At 39.6% G+C, this 22,224-nt stretch overlaps 1 protein-coding gene across 3 annotated transcripts in view; it reads right to left on the bottom strand.

Annotated features, from left to right (window-relative positions):
• The window catches only part of SNX1 (sorting nexin 1), a 34,055-nt gene extending 12,731 nt beyond the window's left edge, over nt 1-21,324 (bottom strand). Inside the window, exons 1-5 of one of the 3 annotated variants that reach the window (XM_043919065.1) lie at nt 21,057-21,323; nt 9,721-9,832; nt 5,716-5,843; nt 5,113-5,179; nt 1,704-1,747 (exon numbers count right to left, since the gene is read on the bottom strand). In XM_043919065.1, coding sequence (XP_043775000.1) covers nt 1,704-1,747; nt 5,113-5,179; nt 5,716-5,843; nt 9,721-9,832; nt 21,057-21,215 — 510 coding nt within the window. In that variant the 5' untranslated portion in view covers nt 21,216-21,323. Of the gene's footprint in view, nt 1-1,703; nt 1,748-5,112; nt 5,180-5,715; nt 5,844-9,720; nt 9,833-21,056 lie in introns of those variants that run through there. The other 2 variants (XM_043919066.1, XM_043919067.1) reach the window with 2 other exon arrangements.
• Nucleotides 21,325-22,224: the final 900 nt, after the last annotated feature.

Here is a 22,224-nt window from a genome sequence, read left to right as displayed (position 1 = left end):
AAAAACACAAGATTTCATTTCCAATAGGGGAAGAGTATCTTGAAAGTCATCCGGCTGACATCAAGGGAATCTTTCCCCAGATCCCTGGTATTCTAGCCACTTCGTAAATAACTTTCTCCAAGGCTGATATTCTCAGCCTTTTTTCTTTTTTGGAGTTATAATCCTCTTTGGCTGTCTAGAAACCTATGGAGCCCCTCTCAGAATAATGATTTTAAATGCACAAATTAATATACATGGGATTACGAAGGCAACTAATTAAATTCAAATTCAGTTTTATTTGCAGGTTAAGAACCTTTGCTTTAAGGAAAGAGAGGCTGCAATCTAGTTTGAAGCTAGAAATCTATGGTCCTCTCCAAGCCTTTCATCTTGCCCTGACTTATTAAGGGTATTGCTGCCAGAATTAAAGCAGCCAGACTGGAGGAAACACACAGTAAACACTGGCCCCAAGGGGCGGGTCAGACGAAGGTCTACACTGCAGACACGTGAACCTCCAAGCTATCACAGGGTCCAGAACACAGGGCCAGGCCAACAAGTAGTAGAAAGGTAATATAAAGGAAATGTCCAGTAAAAAGAGACAAGGCCTACACTTTATTGAGAGATCATTTAATACTCACCAGACAGGCAAAATTTAAGGAGGTGGGGCCTTGCCAACTGTTGGCAAGGAAGTACGTCAATGGGAACTTTTACATATTGTTGATGGAAGTATAAATTGGCACAAGGACTTAAAAACACAGTTTGTATTCCTTTTCTTCAAAATTTGTACTACCTGTGACTCAGGGAAACTACTTCTGATAACATACCCCAAAGAAACTCTTCTATGTGTACACCAGGAGACACGTGCAAAAATGTTCACAGCTCATAATTACAAAAACTGGAAACATGCCAAATATTCACAACAGGAAAATGGATAAATGTATTATGCTATAATCACACAATGGACTAATTAACTACAGCTATGCACATCATGGATGGATCTGAGGAACAATGGTAGTAAAGAAAGCACTATTTTTAGCATGATACCATTTTTATGAAACTCAAAAAAAAAAAAGCAAAACAGTGTATTGTTTAGAGATACATATGTGAAGACTTTTTATAAAGGAAATGAGAGACAATTCAGGAGAGTGGTGGCCTCTAAGGTGTGAGGCAGAGGAAAGGAGAGGGAGAAACACGCAGGTGGATTCAATGGTACTCATCTTAAGACTGGTGGTAGGTTCGGGGCTTCATTTTTTATGCTTCATAACCTGCATACAACAACGTGTAAGTTTTGTATGCATTAATATTATATAAAAAAGGAAGACCAGACCCGAGGGGCAAAAGGTTAGGGAGAGCATTAAAAGAAGCTCCACATAGGAAACCTCAGAAGAACTGATGATTTTTAAACAGGTGATACAGTTTGGGGTGATCCGCCAAACTAGCTCTAAGCCACATAGCTCTTAAGAGGGATGGCACTATATCAGATACACCACATGTCTTAATAAAACTTACAAAGTTTCACATTGAAGTGTTAGCTCTCTGGAAGAAAAGTGGAAAGGCTCAGATGAGATTACCAAGGGGATGCAGACTTGTTCCATCTTGAGTAAACTTGAAGGAAGATGTTGACAAAGAAACTAAAGAAATACCCAGAAATAATCTGAATGATGACCTTCTTGGTATGTGCACCCAAATCTATTAAGGTGGTCATCAGCAGGGTCACTTGGACTCACCTGTGTCGTAACTTTGTAGGCCACATAGGCATTCATACCATCCCCTGTGGGAGAAGAGAAAGCAGGAGAGGATTATTCTGTGAACTAAAGCAGGACCAATCTTGCTAACATTTAACTAGGAATCATAAGGCAGCCACAGGAGCTGTGTATAAGAACTCTTTTTTCAACTCCAAGCTTTAGATCCTATACTATAATCCAGTTCCTACTGTGCCTCGAGGCCTCTATGCACATATCCCATGGATTCTTGCTGGGCCCCCGTTTGAGTCAGACAAGAGAGTCAGTTCCCTGTTTCAAAGCCAGGCTCTATTTATACCTTCCACAAAGCAGCACTGGACACTGACAATCCGTTGGTTGTTACCATGCCAATATTTGGGCTAGTTACACACATCTGTCTAAATCCAAACAATTCTCTTGCTGTATAAAGCAGGAGGAGGAGAAGGAAGCAAATGATGTAAAAGGAAACAAGTAGTTCTACCCTAAGCTAGCTCTGGGCTCCCTTTGCTCTTTCAGAAATAATGTCCCAGCCCCTCCACCCGAGCTGGGGGACACTGACCCCTCTCATCTAGCATGTTCTCCCAGAGCAAAAGGCCTGGCAGGAAGACATTTGGGCTGCCTGATGTCACACAAATCTCTCTTTCCTGAAGGAATTATTTTTCTGAAAAAGGCTTTGACTGTTACATAATTTGGGATTCAAGCAATTGTTTTTCTCTGTGGTACTGTCCTAACCTCTACCAATTAGGAACATAAAGGCACCACTGACTCCGTGAGCAGTGAAAAGACACACATTGGACTTGAGACAGACACAGGTCCAGTGCCGGGCTCTGGAGCGTTGGGTTGGTTTCATTCCCTTCCTCTCCGCCCTGACTCTTCCCCACACCAACCAGGAAAATGCAGGTCAACAATGACTAACTGCCAAAGCCTCTGAAATGGTCCTGGGATGAGGGCAAGTTCTAGCCCTGCAGGGTCACATATTACAATTTGGTCTGACTGAGATGGCTGGGAATAACTGCTTTTATAAATTACACAGAGAAGTTGGAGACTGTACAGGAAGAGAGGGTTTATGTTCTCTACCCAGTCAAGCCCTGCTAAAAGAGTAACATATAAAACAAAATATAAGTTTTAGAAATTACTTTATATTGATTACTACTGTTAGTTCTCTTCTAAGCCATTTAAACTATATTGCCTAATACTACTAAGGATGTTTATCATCGATAAAAGGGAAAAAAAATCTAAATTTACTTTATAGAAAATGTATTCAGACTTTTATTCACAGTTTGATAGTTATGGTCAAATGTCCAAAAGGTCATTCCCATAACCTGCAATTAGGGAAGACTAAGTGCAAATGTACATGAGACACAACAGCAAAGTGGGGCCTTCAGACACTGCCTGCTTACCAGCTGTTTTTATTAAGGCAGTGTGTGAGCAGACAGACATACTTGCCTGAGATATGGAAATGTTCTAGAAATGCAGCAGTTTTAAATTTATGTTAATTTCCTAAGTAATTTCAGGAAGTTGAAAATAATACATGCAAATTGCCAAGGCTCTAAAAAGCAATATCCTGGAAGAAGTAAGATTCTAATTTATTTAAATGTTTGTGGGAATGAGAAGCGCATGTTGAATAAACAGCCCATACAAACAGAAGGTGTTGTTATAAAGATCGATGTGAATCTTGAAATATGAATATGAAAATGCTTTAAGTAGCTGGTGTCTTGACATCGATGTGACTAAGAATCTAGATGATGATGCAAGGGGATGAAGGTTTATCACCAAAAGTGATTTCTGTTTAAATAAATCTGACCCATGGGACATTTAAATTATTGTTATGGGTTGAACTGTGTCCCCCTAAATAAATCATGTTGATGTCCTAACCCCTGGTACCTTATTTGAAAATAGGGTCTTTATAGAAGCAACTAAGGGAGAAAGAGGTCAGTATGGTGGGCCTTAATTCAGTATGACTGGTGCCCACCTAAAAAAGGGAAATTTCGACACAGAGACAGACACACAGAAAGCGAAGATGATGTGAAGACACCATGGGAGGAAGTCATATGACAGTGAAGGCAGAGTTGGAGTGATGTAGCTACCGGCCAAGGAATGCCTAAGGCTCCAGAAGCTAGGGGAGAGGCATTGAACAGTCCTTTCCAGAACTCTGAGAGAATACATTTCTGTTGTTTTAAGCCATCCTGTTTGTGATACTTCATTACAGAAGTCCTAGGAAACTAACATATTCCCTCCCTCTCCTGGGACAAACATCTTGACATACAAAATGTTAAAACAGTATTTACTTATGATTTATTGTGTTCTACCAAGGATGTAAAGTAGTTAATAACTAGCCTAAAATCAATGTACTTATAGAATATTCATAAATATTAGAAAGGTAAGTTAGTTAGTTAGTGCAGTCACTCAGAGAGGTAAGAGACAATTCCAAACATGTGATTCAAAGTTTTGGTCCAGGTTCTACCACAGGCCATATGTTGTGACCTGACAGGAAAGCTACATTTCACTTATTAGTTCTCAATTTCCTCTATTGTTGGACAAGGGAACTGTGTAAGATGCTCAGAAACATCCTACCAGTGCACCAGTCTAGGAAAAGTAAAACTCCACAGTTAACAACAAACCATTTTGGCATAAAGTCTAATCAGATTTTTATAAACTCTTGTTCCTAGTTCAGAATAGACAAAGGGTTGGAAATCACATTTTTCCTCTTAACCATACAAACATCACCACTACTTAATAGGAGGAAAAAGCTCTGTGCAGCCTCTTCTCATAGAGACCACACCTAGAACAAGGACAGTTGAGGCCTGTTGCTCTCTGCTCACTAAAAGGTCTCACAAACTTGCGACACAGGAAGGCTATCCTAAAAATCCATGTTCTGGCCAAAGTTATGTATTGTGCTTGTTGAAAATCTAATTTCTATTTGATCAAAATTCAGCCTGTATTTTTTAATCTTTACCTATGAGAGAGAGTTGCAGACTTCCTCACTTTATTAGAATATCAAGAGTACATAATAAATGATATGTAACATGAAATCCAAATGTCTTAAGGGAAAAATAAATCCAGCATCTCCAAATTTTAAAATATGTTTTTAGGGTGCTTACATGGAGTTTATCTCAAGAGGGAATAAAATGGTCTCCACAACTCGGGGAGAAGGCAATTTTGGGTTTTTAAAAAGGGATTCGAATAGTATTTAATTCTCTGATTTTTCTTCTTAAAGCCAAGAAAAGCCTAAATAAATAGCTTAAATGCTGTTTCTGGCCTTGGAAGCATAGCAAAGCGCATCATTTCATAGGAAAGATGATGATGAAGTACTTCACACTAGCTGGTTCAGCTCTGGAGGTAACCATTTAGAAATCAGCTAACTGTGCTTTTCACAGCCACATCTGAACATCATAGGAGTCTCAAGTACACTCACCTATCTTCTCAGGATCAGTTATACCAACTGTCAAATCAAATTGGTCTTCCTGTTCTTCTTCCTCTAGCTTTTAAAGAGAAAACAAACACTGAGTAAGATACCCCAAAAAAAGGCTATTCATTTTACTCTGTATTAATATTACATCAAGATAATAATATCAGGATATATCCTTCTACACATCAGTCTTCAGCTCTGTCCATTCCCAACAATCTCAGTGAAGCAACTTCCACAATTCTAAGTTGGTGCTTGCTCAAAGGTCTTCATTACATCTATTCTCTTAAAACGTTATTTTGATCATAATGAATAATTACTAGGTTTTGGAAGACTTGCCTCTTTCAGGCTAAAGAGGGAATGGGGAGAGACTATACTCTTGAATATAGGAGCTTTGGACACTATATATCACTAGTGATCATTGAAAGCCTCTGGGCTATTCTCTGGATAACAGACACTCTGCCTAGGAAAGAATCTTTTACTGGATTCTGGCTGTTCATTAACCATAAAGGTCTTCTTCAAGAGTTATAAATATTAACTCAAGCAACTGAACTTCAGACTGGCAGCACAGTCCTAAACATCCAAAAGAAGACCAATAGCACAAATTCTCACCTCCTCATAGCTTGGCTGGGGCTTAGAAGAATTTGTGGCCTCCTGTGGAGGAAGAGAAATGAGTGTTTTGGCTGGCACCTTCTTCTGATTATTTTGTGTGCTGTCCAGGGATAGCTCCACTGTGGCATCTAAAAATAGTTGATATTTTATAATGAAGGAAGAGTCAGAAAAACTGTAAGCTAGAATAAATGGACCTAAGACAAACACAGTAAACACTGGGGAAGAGCACTATTTGCCACATCTAAGGATGACACTGTTTTACCACAGTTTATGAATTGCTCACAATTACAGTTTTAGATCATCCTGTGAAGATTAAGTTATGTTCAATATACACTGTCCAAGGGGGAATAAAAAGACTTTGTAATATCTAAAAATTTCTCTTGATCAAAAGTGTTAAAACGCAAAACAAACAAAAAAAAAACATGCTTAAGAAGTGTCTTTGTCTATCCGGGAAAACAGAACAACTCATTCCTTAAGTGTTCTAGATGGGATTTTTAAAAGAGCACTATGTACCATTTTTAGGCATTAAAATTACTTACGCCAATGGTAAGAATGCACTCTCAACTTGAAGCAATGGAGCTAGAAGTTCAAAACCTAAACAGCTCAGAATTTTTTTCTTTTTAATAAAGAAAACTATAAATATCCATTTGCCTGGTCTGACCATTGGCCTGGTCAGTAGGTATCCAATTCTAGCCTTAGGGAATTCAAAGAGAGCAGTTTCTTTTTCTTTTCTAGACTTTCATTTGGAGCTAGAAATGAAACCAGAGGGGTCTATAAGGCATAACCAAGTCCTAGATCTATGTCATAATCATTAAAAGTTAATCATGTCTACAAACAAGGTTGCCAAACTGTTGGAATCATATTAGGACTCTTTCACTTATCAGGAAAAAGGCAAACATACATACAAAAATTCATGCATAATGAACATGTTAAGATGACAGGATCTTTGAAGCAAGAAACCATCTAAAGTATGTTTAACATAGTCACATCATGCAGGCACCACACAAATAATTAAGTTATGCAAGCCAATAAATGTGACTGAAAATGAACAGGAAATTTAAACATTTAAAACCTTAAGCTTATTAGAGTATGCTACTACAAGATTTTTGAAGAGTTGTGCATTTAAAAAAATGTTTTTATTTACTTATTGTTGACTGCACTGGGTCTTTGTTCTCCACGTGGGCTTTCTCTAGTTGCAGAGAGTGAGGGGCTACTCTCGAGTTGCGTGCCTGGGCTTCCCACTGCAGTGGCTTTCCCTGCTGTAGCGCAAGGGCTCCAGGCGCGCAGCTCCAGAGCACAGGCTCAGCAGGTGCAGTGCATGGACTCAGCTGCCCTGAGGCACGTGGGATCTTCCCATCAAACAGGTGTCCCCTGCATTGCAAGGCGGACTCTTAACCACTGGACCGCCAGGGAAGCCTGAGGTGTGAATTTTTTATTGAAAATCATGTGACAACACATATCAACAATGGTTTTTTTCTCTCCTTTTTTTTTTTTGGCTGTGAAACTTATGAGATCCTAGTTCTCTGTTCAAGAACAGAACCTTGGTCCTTGTAGTAAAAGCACAGAATCCTAACTGCTGGAGTGCCCTTTTCTCTGGACTCTAGGTAAGAATAATAGAAAAGCCATTGGATTCTATCATAGAGATTCTGATCACCATTAATCAAGTAGAAAATAACAGAGTATTTTATTTAAATTTCCACATCTGAGAAACTACTTGAATCCTAAACTAAATGTATCACTGCAAGCATTCACATCCATAGATATCTTATGTTCCTTTCTTAGTAGTGAAGGCAGGCACTGGCCGCTTATGAAAACAGCTGGGAATGAAGTAAATCAGAACCCTCAAAAAAAAAAAAGAACCCTCACTAGAAATAAATATGTCTCTAATAAAGATCTTCTACAGGGTTGTGTATATAAAACCCAACCATGGGAGTAATTCAGTCAACACTAAGATTTCAGGTCTCCTTAAGGGCAAATCATATAAATGTTAAGTTCCCAAAGAGAAAAAAATGTTCTGTGCAATCTGCCATATAACTATATTATTATTTCCATTTCTTCTCCAGAAATTTTACCTAAAATATAAACATTAGCAGAATAAATAGCAGGCACTTAAGTTTCAGAGAGGAAAGCAATGGAAAATCTTTGAAATCTTTATATTTTTTCTTCTAAACTCTTCTCATGTCTTAATTTTCCAATGACTTCACATGTGAGAGTCCTCCCAAGATCTTGCCCTCCGCCCTCTCATCTCTTCCTTCCCTTCGTCATTCTCCCCTTTGAGGGTCTCATTGACATGGCAGCTTTAATCACCACCTCTAGGAGACTGATTCCCCTATCTGCAGTCCTTACTCTTTTTGCAGGGAGACTACTAGAGTTCAATCACCTCCCGAGCAGTTCCCTTTAAAAATTTAAAACCCAAACTCACTCTCCCCACTCTCCAACTCAAAGATACTTTCTTCTGCAGAATGTAGTTCTCAAAATGGTACCATCTTCTTCCCAATCCTTGGGCTTGAAATTTTTGACTTTGTCTTTAATCTTCATTTTTGTACACCCATTACATCTAATCACCAATACCAGATTTTGTTGATTTCACTTCTTGAAAAGTTTTCATCTTTCCTTTCCTATTTCTATTATCTTTATCATTTCATCCTTGACATCTCTGGGCTTCCCTTGTAGCTCAGCTGGTAAAGAATCCACCTGCAATGCGGGAGACCTGGGTTTGATCCCTGGGTTGGGGAGATCCCTTGGAAAAGGGAAAGGCTACCCACTCCAGTATTTTGGCCTGGAGAATTCCATGGACTATATAGTCCATGGGGTCACAAAGAGACAGACACAACAGAACCACTTTCACTTTCTGACATCGTCAGTCTTTGTCCATCGCAATCGGTTTTATATAATAATTCTATCAGGTCAGTCTTTCATCACTTGCCCATTTCACTTTCCTTACTCAAAACTCAATTAAACCAATGGCTCTAAACTGACACTAGGATGAAAATTCAAATTCTTTCTTTTTTTTTTGAAAATTCAAATTCTAATTATTATTGTTGTCTAAAATCCTCCTAAACAACATTTCTAGACTTATCTTCCATGGTATCTCTAAGAAGCCCCTGCTTTTGGCCTGCTGAGTTTACTGTCCCTTAAACACACCATATTATCGATTCTCCCTGCCCAAACATCTGCACGCTCTCTTTTTTTCTGACATAAACCCTGCTTCTTTCAAAAAGTCTTACAAGATCATTGTAGACCAGAGCTTATTACTGAGGGCATTACCGACATTTTGGGCTGGATAATTCTTTTGCTGAACGGCTGTCTGTGTACTGTAGAGTGTTTAGAAGCATCCACAGCGTCTACCCAGCAGAAACCAGCAGCACACCCAGGTGTGACAAACAAAAAAGTCTCCAACCATTGCCAAATGTCTCTGAATGTCTTTGAGTGGGGTGGGTTGGTGGGGGATGACCATACCTTGCTGAGAACAGGGCAGTCCCTCTCGACAAAGTTATTGAGCCCAAAATGCTAAGAGTACCAAGACTGAGAAACTCAATCCTAGTGTTTTTCAAACTGCAGGTTGTCATTCACTGGGGTATTGTGATAGCCCTTTAGTGGGTTGCAAACAGCATTTTAAAAAAAGAGAAACAACAGAAAATTTCAGATTGTATGGAAAATAGTAAGGGCAAGTCATTCAAGAAAACTTTTGATTTCATTTTATATAAGTATATAAATATTTTGGATTATGACAGAAAGTGTATTTCTTACTATGAATCTTTGTCATAAAAGTCTAAAACCACTGCTTTAGTCTCCTCTCAGATCCCTCTAAGTTCACATGACTTAAGTAACTGTATATTTATGTTTTACTCACTAAACCTGTAAGTATCCTGATGACAGGTACTGCCTTAGAAATCCTCCACAACAGTATCTTACAAAGAGTTGTCTTTCTCATATATATACAACTTTTTACTTTAATTCAGCAAGTTAGAAGATTGCCAGCTTAAGTTTTGAGTCCATACTTGCCTGCAAAGAGATCCTGTGGCTCTTGATCTTGTTCCTCATGAATCCCATTTTCTTTGGAGCCACTGTTGATGGGAAGAAGGGAAGCAATTCTCTTTGGAGACTGGGGCTTACTCTGAAAACAAAGAAATACTCTGAATAAAACAGTACCATTAAAAACAAACCTAGAGGACTTTTCTGGTGGTCCACTGGTTGAGACTTCATGCTTCTACTGCAAGGGACATGGGTTCAACCCCTGACTGGGGAACTAAAATCCTGCAAGCTGTTCACCATGGGCCAAAAAAAAAATAAAACAAAAAAACCCCAAACCCCCAAACAAACCAACCTAGAAAGTGACTTTTGATGTATCCCTCAGTTGCTCCGCCAGGTGTTTAGGGGAAAACAGGATCACTAGCCAGCTAGTTCAATAAGCAACAGATGGTTACTAGTGATGGAACTGGCCTGAGTGATCACAGCTAAAATAAACTCATACATTTTAGCGTTAATTTCTAACACTATAACCCTGCTGAACGACCCTACCCCAAGGCACATGATGCCAATGTGGGTATGTGTATACACAGATAATTTTCAAAAGAACCTCAGTTAATGACCTTTACTCTTTCAAATGCTGATGGGGCACATTCTAGTGTCCAGGATATCACACTAAGGTCCAGAATTCAAGCTCTGATCCTGACTTACTTTGTGGCCTTAGCTGAACCATTCACTGACACCCAATTGTGTGGACATTACCAACTCTCCTCACAGGCAAAAGAAGGTGTAACACTTTACGTCTAATGTTATTTGTAAATATAACTCATCTTTTCATCCTTAACTTATAGAGAAACAATTTTCAACCAGACTTGTGTTAGACTAGCAGAAGAAAAACCAGCCATGCTTAGCCAATAGACACATGGTGAAAATACAGTCAATCCACGGCTTTTATCAAAAGCTCAGTGACCAGCTACAAACAAGGGTGGCGTGAGGCCCCAGACCGGTACCAAAGTGAACAAAGCTGGATTGTGTAGAAAATGAACAAAAAGCTGGGAATCTGGCTTCAAAAGCCATGGTGTCATACTAGAAAGTTTTGAAGTCAGACCCCAAGGCCAAATCAGTTAAAAGACCTGACTTAAGGGATCTTTTATGAAACACTTCCTTAACAAATCTGAGGGTGTTTGTTCCTTGGAAACAGGCCCTTTCTGACCAGATAAAGTGAAACGACAGATTTATTGGGTACTGAATGTGCCATGCCAACAGCTCTATCCCAGTATTAGTGCCACCCTCAGGGAAAGAAACTGGAACCAACATGTAGATTGATACTAGCAAACAATGTTTTTACTGAAATTGTTCATGGTAATAAAATTTAATGAGCTTTAAAAAAAAAAAATTTAATGAGCTTTTAGTTGTATATGCTTAAATGTTACCAATTCTGTTAGAGACACTGATTCTGTCTTCTAGCTGCTTCCACAATCTTAAAAAGACAACCAAAAAAATCACTGCAGACACACAGACAACAACAGGACAAAACCAAACCCCACACTTCCCTTCTGCCTCTTATGCTGCCAACCGCTTTCTTACACACACACTTCCGTTCTATACATGCTCTGGTAGAGTAAAGAAAATCTCATGAAAACCCATCTGACTTCTTTTAATTCAGTTCCCACTCATACCAGTTGCCTCGAGATGGAGATCTAGGAGAGATGAAACCTCAGGATACATTAAGAATATATGTATGTCAATGTAATTTACTAGTAGCTCACCAAAGAGACTAAAGCAACAGGAAAAGCACTTGTTAGAGTTTACCCCTTTTAAACAACACCTAGAAGAACCCATTCTTGTGACATGGAGATGAATAAAATCAGCTTTCTATTTCTGATTTACCATCTAAACTTGGAAGTTTAAAGATTAAGAACATTTTCTGGAGCAATGGTAGAACAGCTGTCTGGGAGAAAATATTTGCAAATGATTAGACCAACAAGGGCATAATTTCTAAAATATATAAATAGCTCATACGACTCAATAACAACAACAAAAAACAAGCAACCCGGGACTTTCCTGGTGGTCCAGTGGTTAAGAGTCCGCGTTCCAGTTCAGGGGATGAGGGTTTGATCCCTGGCTGGGGAACCAAGATCCCACATGCAGCAGGGCAACTGAGTCAGCATGCCACAACTAGAGAGAAACCCAATCACTGCAGCTAAGACTTAATGCAGCCAAAAAAAAAAAAATTTTTTTTTTAAAAAAAATCAAAGAATGGGTAGAAGATCTAAAAAGACATACAGATTGCCAACAAGCACATGAAAAGGTGCTCAACATCACTAATTGTTAGAAAAATGTGAATCAAAACTACGAGCTATTGCCTCACACTGGTCATCACGGAAAAAGTCTACAAAGAACAAATCTGGAGCAGTTGTAGAGAAAATGGAACCCTCCTACATTGTTGGTGAGAATGCAAATTGATGCAGCAACTATGGAGAACAGTATAGAGATTCCCAGAAAAACTAAAAATAGAGTTGCCGTATGATCCAGCAATCCCACTCCTGGGCATATATCCAAAGAAAACTCTAATTTGAAAATATACCCTCCCCACAATGTTCACAGCAGCACTATATACAATAGCCAAGACATGGAAGCAACCTAAATGTCCATCAACAAGTTAATGGGTAGACAAGATGTGGTAGATGGACTTACAGATCTTCATACTAAGTGAAGATAGACAAAGACAAATATAATATCACTTATATGTGGAATCTAAAAATATGATACAAATGAACTTATTTACAAAACAGAACAAATGCACAGACTCATTTTGTGGGGCAGAGGCACAATGATCACACAGTGGCAAAATCAATACTAAAAATAAGGCTTGCTTTATAATCCATATTTTAAAAATCTCTTAATAGTCAAAAAGTCACAAAACTCTGTTTGAAGGGGGTTAAATTTCTAGGCAAGAGATAAGACTATTTTCTGTGATGAATACAGTTTGCTTATGATGTAGTTAATAAAGCTAAAGAATGAATCTGCCTACTTCCCCTGCCCACTCCCCTCTTTTTCTTAATATAGGAAGCATTCTTTCTTTTAGTGTCAGAATCCTAGTCTAGAATATTCAATGGTTGCTGACTCTCTTTGGCTGTTAGCTCTGGCAGGTGGTTCTACTGATAAGTCTGTTTAAAAAAGTTCAAGTGCTTCTGTTTATAATTACAAGACAGCCTAATCCTAATTCTCAGAGAGGTCCCAGAAAGATCTGCCAGCAAGAGAGCACTTCTGTTAAGAGCAAACAGGTATTCCTTGCCAATTACCATCTTCAAACCCTGAGGCTCAGGCTACCAATGCAATTTCTTAGTTCAGGGAAGGACAGATGTGGGCTTCCTGTCCCTCAGAGCTGACACAGTCATTCAGTCCTGCCAAGTACTGCTGTGATTCCAGGTCTCTTCTGTACAGGTTAACTAGTTATAATTCTTCCTCATGTTGCTCAACTGCTCTTTGCTCCTGGCAGAACTGCTGCTTTACACTCCAGGGTCTACAGAAGGGTAATATAGCTGAAATTCTCAATAGCACTTAGAGGATGAATCCATATAATAAAACTCTGGTAACAGCACTTCTGGAGAACAAGGGTATATACTCACTTTCCAATGGAAAAATTAGGATAATTTAGTTAAGGCAAGATGGAGCTACAGATGGTATGACAAGAAAAGGACAAATAGGAATAAGTCAACCTCAGAAACCGGCAGCCATGAAGTCTTTAAAAATTACCTTGGAAGCATGAGATATCGTTCCTTTTGCCACATTTACTTCTGGGGAGAAATGGGCTAAGTGGAGGTAGTATATTAGTTTTCTATCATGGCTGCGACAAGTTACTGCACATTTAACAGATTAAACAATGCAAATTTATTACAGTTCTGTGGAAGTCAATACAGGTCTCATTGGGCTAAAATCAAGGTATCAACAGGGCATTCCTTTCTGCAGGTTCGAGGGGAGAATCTGCTTCCTTGCTCTTTCTAGCTTCTAGAAGCTGCCTATATTCCTGGGTTTATGGCCTGGTTCCTCCATTTTCAAAGGCAAAAATGTTACAGCTCTCTGTGCCTTTCATCTGAAGGTAGTCACTCTCTATCTCTTCCATTTTTAAAGAATCCTTATTGTTGCACTGGGTTTACTCAGATAATCCAGGATAATTTCCCTTAATGTCAGCCAGGGCTTCCCCGGTGGCGCAGCAGTAAAGAATTCACCTGCAGCGCAGGAGACTTGGGTTCGGTCCCTGGGTTGGGAAGATCCCCTAGAGGGCATGGCAATCCACTCCAGTATTCTTGCCTGGAGAATCCCATGGACATAGGAATTTGGCAGGCTATAGTCCATAGGGTCCCAAAGAGTCAGACATGACTGAAGTGACCAAGCACAAGATAAGCTTATTAGCAACCTTAATTACTTGGTAATATAAAACATTCACAGGTTCTGAGATTAGGAGTAGACAGGTTAGGGAGGAGGCAGTTATGATTCCTACCACAAGCAGCAACTCCTCTCCACACCACGTTTCAAAAATGGCACAGATACACTAAAAGTGCCTGTGCTTAGGAGAACGGACGTTTAGTGTCCACTGGATTTGATGCATCTTATTCTACAAACTGGGTGAATATCCGACTAACCCAAATGATTTCACAGTATTACCCCCTCTCATAATTTTTCTTTTTTCCTCTCATAATTTAAGGAACTAAAGTAGGGATTTTTATCTGGGGTCCCTGAGTCACAGAATTCAGGAGGGGGTCTATGAATTAAAATGGAAATAAAATTACAATTTACTTTTCATTAACCTCTAACTGAAATTCAGCATTTTCTTCAATTGTAAAGATAGGCAACAAATTATGAGTAGTAGCAGTACCTGAGCATAACTAATAGAAATTAGATATTTTTATATGATCTTATAGTTATAGACCTCAAAATTTCATTTAAAAATCACGGTTATTAAGACCTATCCCTAGATATTAATTAAAGCACTTAATAAAAAGCTGCTGCTGCTAAGTCACTTCAGTCGTGTCCGACTCTGTGTGACCCCGTAAACGGCAGCCCACCAGGCTCCCCCGTCCATGGGATTCTCCAGGCAAGAACACTAATAAAAAGCATATGTCACTAATATAAAATTGCTTTAATGTTTTGATAATAAGATTTCAGTATAATTGGCTTCCTGTGTAATATTATGTATTTTATACGTTTAAAAACATTATTCTGAGATGGGTCCATAGGCTTCCTTGGACTGCTGATGAGTCCATGACTACAACAGTAGAGAACCTGAGTTAGTTCCTCTAAGACTAATGAAAATGTAAAACGGGATCTAGAAGGGTAACTAAGTCGGAGGCTGACTACTGAGCTAGTTAAGGAAAACTATGAGCAAGCATAGTAGAGACCTCAAAGTGAAACGTTATCCATGAGATAACAAAATTTAGTTACAGATATTCAACTGAATCCTCTGGTGTGATTTCCATATCAAATGTTTGGGATCTCAAACTAATATAACTTAGAAGGAGCCAAAATCGCAGAAGGATCAGAGTACTAATGGTACGTTAGCTTCTAAACTGAAAAAGCAAAATGAACCCAGTTCAAATCTGCTCTGAAAGCAAAATGAAGCCCCAGCTGTCCATTTGACTAAGCAAAAAGTTGAGCAACAGGCTTTTCCTGGAAATGAGATACTTACGGCTACTTGCTCTAGTAACTATAAACGACTCATGATTTACTTATGCCAGCAATTACTAAAGAGGGCTGAGAAGCTTTGACGACCAAAGGAGAGAAATTAGAGTGCTTTTTTTTCCTCTCTCCCCTGCCAACTAAACAAACCGCAAGAGGCCAAGACGCTAGAACCACCTTGACATCTGAATAAGCAAAGTGGCAGCAATTCCCTACAGAAACTAGAAGTCAGATTGCAACCTTGTTGCTTCTTGCATAAGCCCCAAACTCTAATTTTAAATAAATTTTAAGTGGGGTTCTTTCTCAGTTCAGTTCAGTCACTCAGTTGTGTCCAACTCTTTGAGACCCCATGAACTGCAGCACGCCAGGCTTCCCTGTCCACCACCAACTCCCAGAGCTTGCTCAGACTCATGTCCATCGAGTCAGTGATGTCATCCAACCATCTCATCCTCTGTCGTCCTCGGTTCTTATTTGTCATTTTCAAAAGTCTTTCCTCCAAAAGTACTTTTATAACTACTTTGTTAGCTTCTCCTCCATAATCTTGAAAGCTAAATTAACTGCTAGTAGTAGTCTATGATTGAGAAACCAGAGTCTATGTACTTCAGAAAAATCTAAACTTATTACAAGTTTACAATTTGAGCTGAGCATTAAAATGAATCTTTAGCTGTAATACCAGTTACTGATTTTCCAAGAGCATCTGTATCAGACCTTTGTGGAAAACATGTAATTTCGACTTCTGATCTTTTGATCAGATCCGACCACCTGATGTGATGTCAGCTCCAAAAATAAGTGTTTGAGACAACATGCTTATAGAAAATACCACACGCTAGATGGACACTTACCTATGACTACTTACTAATATTAGTCATAAATGACTATACCATTAGCTAAAGCAACAAAGCAATACATCGGTTTTAAAACATACTATTGTATAGATTAATTTTCAGAAGTCCAATTAGGAACAGAGAAGACATAGCATCAAGAAACTTACTCAGGACATGTTACACCTTTGAGAATAGCCATCATATATTTTGTGAACAAAGAATTAAAATATTGCCAGCTAAACTATCAATTTCCTTAGGGCTTTTAATGAATTTACCAAAGTATATCCAGATCTAAAAAAGTTATCCTGTAAGTACTCTAAAGGAAATAATCTGGTTTTAAAAAAGAGCTAAGATTGTAAAATGGTGCAACTGCGATGGAAAACAGTATGGAGGTTCCTCAAAACCCTAAAAGTAGAACTACTTTATGATCCAACAAACTCACTTCTGAGTACACACATCTGAAAGAACTGAAAGCAGGGTCTTAAAGAGATATCTGCACACCCACAGCAGCACCACTCACAAGAGCCAAAAGGGAGAAGCAACCCACATGTCCACTGGGGGATGTTTGGATAAACAAAAATGTGGTAAACACATTTGATGGAATATTATTCAGCCTTAAAAAAGGAAGGGAATTATGATACATGTTACAATATGGAAGAATCCTGAGGATACTGTCCTAAGTGAAATAAACCAGTCATAAAAGACAAATACTGTATGATTCTACTTATATGAGGTTATCTAAATCAGTCAAATTCATAGAAACAGAAAGGAGAATAGGGTTACCAGGGGCTGAGGGGAGAGGAGTAAGGGGTGTTGTTACTTAACAGGTGCAGAATTTCAGAACCACAGGAGATCTGCTTCACACAAATGTGAGTACACTTTACACTGCTAAAGTGTACAATTTAAAATGGTCACAATGATAAATTTTTGTTGTCTTTTATACCACAATTCCTCCAGGGATATATGTTATATTGATCATACAGGTAGGACTGGATTCTAGAAATACCATGTCCTTTTGTGTCCAAATATTAATATATAACTTAGGTTTATATAATTCTCTGCAGCCCATAAAACACTGTCAATCAGAAGCTAGCTGTTACCCTTGACTTCTGACTACCAATAAAAAGCAAGTGATACTGTTCTTTAGTTTTAAACACCAGTGCAAATATGTAAATAAGTCTTGATTAGCCAAAAGCAATCTTTTTTAAGACATGACTTTTCAGATCCCTTGCTATTCTCTTTATCCTGGTTTTTTTTTGGCCATTTCTCTAATTATGAGGGTTTCAATTTAAGAGTAAGAGTGGTAAGGAAAATCTAACTGGTGTTAATAAATCACCAAAGAAGTCACCAGATTTGCCAAAATTTGAACAGAGGATATCATTAACCTGTTTTCCTCCATTTTCTCAGTATGAGCAAGGCTGTTCACAGTTCTCTAATTCAGAGGGCAAGTCTAATGGTGATCCTGACATATTGCTAAAAAGAGATGGGCATATCAGAACTTCTGGGAGGGCAGATAAAGAACTTATTTCAATTTTATCATTCAGGTTTAAAAGTATGCAAATAAGACCAGTGAGGTCAAATGAGATGTAAAAATATGTATGCCATTTAGTCTTTTCAACATAATAATTTTAAGTTAGGAGACCCAAAGAGTGGCTCCAATTTAGTCTCTCCTTTTACTAAAGGAAAAATTAACCCTTTTCTAGAACTAAGAAAGTTTTAACTAAATCAATACATATCTAGATTCAGGTCCAAAGATTCAGATAACATATTTAGAATATTAGACCATTTTATTCCTAAGACCACAAAGTAAGAGGCATAAAGAAGGTAATGCCTTAGGTATTCTTAAGAATCAGACTTCTCCCAAGCTGGTTTTCAGGTTTAAGACAATAATTTCAGATTTGTTTTAATAATTCTTTTAACTCCAGTCTATGGGCCTTCCAGATGGCTCAGTGGGTAAAGAATCCTCCTGCAATGCAAGAGACACAGGAGACTCAAGTTCCATCCCTCAGTTGGGAATATCCCCTGGAGAAGGAAACAGCTACCCACTCCAGTATTCTCCAAAAAATCCCACGGACAGAGGAGCCTGGCAGGCTACAGTCCAAAGGGTCCCAAAGATGATTGAGTGACTAAGCTTGCACACCTCCCATTCAAATAACTGGTTTGTATATCCTAAAATGCATATCATGGGCAGTTCCTTCAGTTACAAATCAAATCATATTTTTATTACTGAATTAACAAAGCCTCTTGGGCTCTAAAAGAGAGCAGATGGGATGATTAACAGCAGCAGCTGTTACATCAATGTCCAGGAAATCACATGCATACCATAAATGAGTTTTAAAATTTACATGCCTCAGCTTCTCACTTCTTTAGTGCTCCTTTCTTTGCCTCCAACATGCAACAAAACACAGTATGAAGATTAACTTAAATCAGTAAGATGCTACTGAAGTCATTATATGCCTACTTTGATGGCTTTTAATCAAATCAATCTTATTACTAGTTTGGTATTAATCATTTTTAGGATTAACTTTTCTAATCCATTATTAGATTTTGTGGGTTTTTTATTCTTCAAGTAATTCCAGTTTACAAAATGCTCAACTCTTCTATGTGTTTTACAGGTATTCTAATTTAAAGCTCACAATAATGGTGGAGGTAAATACTCTGACTATTCACATTTTACACATGAGAAAACTGTACAGAGTAAATAAGTAGTCTGTGCAAGGTTAAGCCAGCAAGTAAAAAAAGTCTGGATTTAAATCAGCCTTCAGGCCCACTTTATTACTTTATTTTTCAATGATTTTCTTTAAGATACAGAAGCAATGCAATCCATCTTCTCACACTGGCTCACAAGTAAAGCATTTATTATAATATAATCTATATTAATGACTATTTAACAAGAAATTCACACCCTAACTGGTGAGGAATCTTGGGGTCTTGGATTCCTGAAGATTAACTTCAGGACAGGCTGCTAAAATAAATTACTTATAGGTGGCATTTTAGGTCCCTCAGCAACTCAATTTTCCTGGATCAAAATCTAAATAAAAAACAATTTGACTTTCTGTGGTAAAAGAACAAGTTCACTCTGACCCCCTCCTCCTTCCCTTAGATGAAAACTATGCAAAGTATTTTCACTGTGTTAGGAGACAGAATTATCAATAACTCTGGGAAGTAACCTGGTGAGATCAATCAAATCACAATCTCCTAAACTTATTTAGAGAACTTCAGAAAAATAACACTGCATCCTTCCAGGGTCTTTTTTGAAAAATAAATCATCATTTGCCTATGTGACCAATCACTTTCAGGGCCAGAGTATCTATTTTTAGATGTTCAGTTTATCTACCAGCCCAGCAGTTATCAACAGTGGCTGATATGAGAGAATTTTTCATGGTTTATGAGAGAATTACTAAAGGAATAGACTAAAGATTTGTTTTAAATGGGATAGAAAACAACTAAATTAGCAGCAAAAGTTATTTCTTAGAATAACAGAGACTTCATTAGACAGTTTGGGTTGTTATATTAGCATCAGCAAATACTTTTTAGATGGGATTATGAACTTAATTCCTAAATCAGTACATGGAAAATTTTATCAATTATCCCAGAAGGTACTGCGATGAAACAAACTTTTTCTGACATGAGACATGCCTCAAATTTCTCAGATGCATGCCTGCATAAAGAATTTAAAGCTGTTTACTCATTCACATACTGTGTAGCTACTATGAAGATAAGCATTATCCAAGATAAAAAAACACATAAATTCACTCCTAGCACTGAAGAAGTTTTCAACCTGGAAATAACTGTACCAAATAATATGAGTCATTATTCCTTATAAAACAGACCCAAACATCTCCACTGGTTCCAGAACTGACTACTGAACTGATTTCCACACTTTAGATTAGTTTTTCCCAATACCTAACATCCAGATACTACTATGAAAAACACCATTTCCTCCTTGCATTTACAGATTTGCTCCCAGTGAGGTACTTAAGCACACATCCCTTTACAAGAGACAGAACTTTTTCTATGTAGTGATTTACCTGGAAGGACCTTTTTTTCAACCAACATTTGGCAGGATTTTCCTGGAGATCAAAGAAGTCAACCTAATTCTCACAGATAAATATCTAGAAAGGGCTTTAGTCATAACCGGTAACTACCAAGTCAAGGACGGAGGGCAAACACACACACTGAGCTAAAGGGGGCTTCCCTGATGGCTCAGCGGCAAAGAATCCACCTGATAATGCAGGAGACGAGGGTTTGATCCCTGGGTCGGGAAGATCCCCTGGAGACGGAAGTAGCAACGCACTCCAATATTCTTGCCTGGGAAATCCCAAGGACAAAGGAGCCTAGCTAGACACAGTCCATGGGGTCTCAAAGAGTCAGACACGACTTGGCGACTACAGAACTACAACAAACCGAGCTAAGGAAACGATCTGTGGACAGGTCTCTATTCTCGGCAACTCCAGGTGACACCGTTCATCCATCCTTTGTACAGTAAGCCGAGGGAAAGGAAAGTCAGCACCCCATTTCCTTATTTTGACCTATTAAATCACCTGGGCAGGAAACCACCAGCAAAACAGCCCCGTGGGTCCGTGGGGTCACCACACAGCTGGGCCAAATGCCTGCCTCGGCGGCTCTTAGCTGTCCGGGATCTCTGCTGAGAAGCCACCACACCCCTCACTTCGCACTGTCCGCCCAGGAGCGGGGAAGCCAAGGTTCTCCGTCTCCATGTTCATCTAGAACCCAAGCCACGACTACTGCCACCAACGCAAGGTCTTGCCAGGCCCACTCTGCCCAGCCTCCCCTACCCTCGCTTAGCCTCTCTTTCCTTACGGGGCGCCCCCCACCCCCCACCTGCCCCGAAGGGTGAGAACTCACAACAGCCGCGGCGCCGGTGAAAATATCCTCCCCCTCGGTGTCGCTGTCCCCAGCCTCGGGCTCTGAGCCCCCGACCGCCCCCTCGGACTCCGGCTCCAGGCCGGGGAAGGGCGGAGGGAGTCTCTCCGAAGCGCTACAGCCACCACCACCCGACGCCATCTTCCTCCACCCGCGGCGGAAGCCGCAACAACAACTTTATAGAGAGAGAGGACCGCGAGCACAGCGTTCCAGCGGAGCTAAAGGGGATGGCAGCCACTAGCCCCGAGGGACGCGCGGGGATGGGGGCGCGGGGGCGAGGCCTTCAAGACTGCGGGCGGAGCGGGGCTGGCCGGCGGCTCCCGCCCAGCCAATCCGAGCCCTAGATCGCGACGCGGTGATCCTAACCTGGGGGCAGAGGAGCAGGAAAAAAGGACTTAAGGAGGCAGGAATCAAGATTGACCGGAGAAATATCGATAACCTCAGATATGGAGATGACACCACCCTTTTGGCAGAAAACGCAGAGGAACTAAAGAGCTTCTTGATGGAAGTGAAAGAGGAGCGTGAAAAAGCTGGCTTAAAACTCAGCATTCAAAAAACTAAGGTCATAGCATTCAGGTCCCATCACTTCATGGCAAAGAGATGGGGAAACAATGGAAACAGTCAAAGACTTTATTTTCTTGGGCTCCAAAAATTACTGCAGATGGTGACCGCAGCCATGAAACTAAAAGACGCTTCCTCCTTGGAAGAAAAGCCATGACCAACCTGCTGCTGCTGCTGCTAAGTCACTTCATTCGTGTCCGACTCTGTGTGATCCTATAGACGGCAGCCCACCAGGCTCCCCCGTACCTGGGATTCTCCAGGCAAAAGCACTGGAGTGGGTTGCCATTTCCTTCTCCAGTGTGTGAAAGTGAAAAGTGAAAGTGAAGTTGCTCAGTCGTGTCTTAGCGACCCCATGGACGGCAGCCTACCAGGCTCCTCCACCTATGGGATTTTCCAGGCAAGAGTACTGGAGTGGGGTGCCATTGCCTTCTTCGATGACCAGCTAGACAGCATATTAAAAAGAAGAGACATTTCTTTGCCGACAAAGGCCCTTCTAGTCAAAGCTAAGGTTTTTCCAGTAGTCATGTATGGATGTGAGAGTTGGACTATGCATAAAGCAAGCTGAGCACTGAAGAATTGATACTTTTGA

Source organism: Cervus elaphus, chromosome 12 (genome assembly GCF_910594005.1).
Source record: "Cervus elaphus chromosome 12, mCerEla1.1, whole genome shotgun sequence".
NCBI lineage: Eukaryota > Metazoa > Chordata > Mammalia > Artiodactyla > Cervidae > Cervus > Cervus elaphus.
The sequence above is the reverse complement of the archived record's forward strand: the minus strand, read 5'-3'. Positions and strand labels throughout refer to the sequence as shown.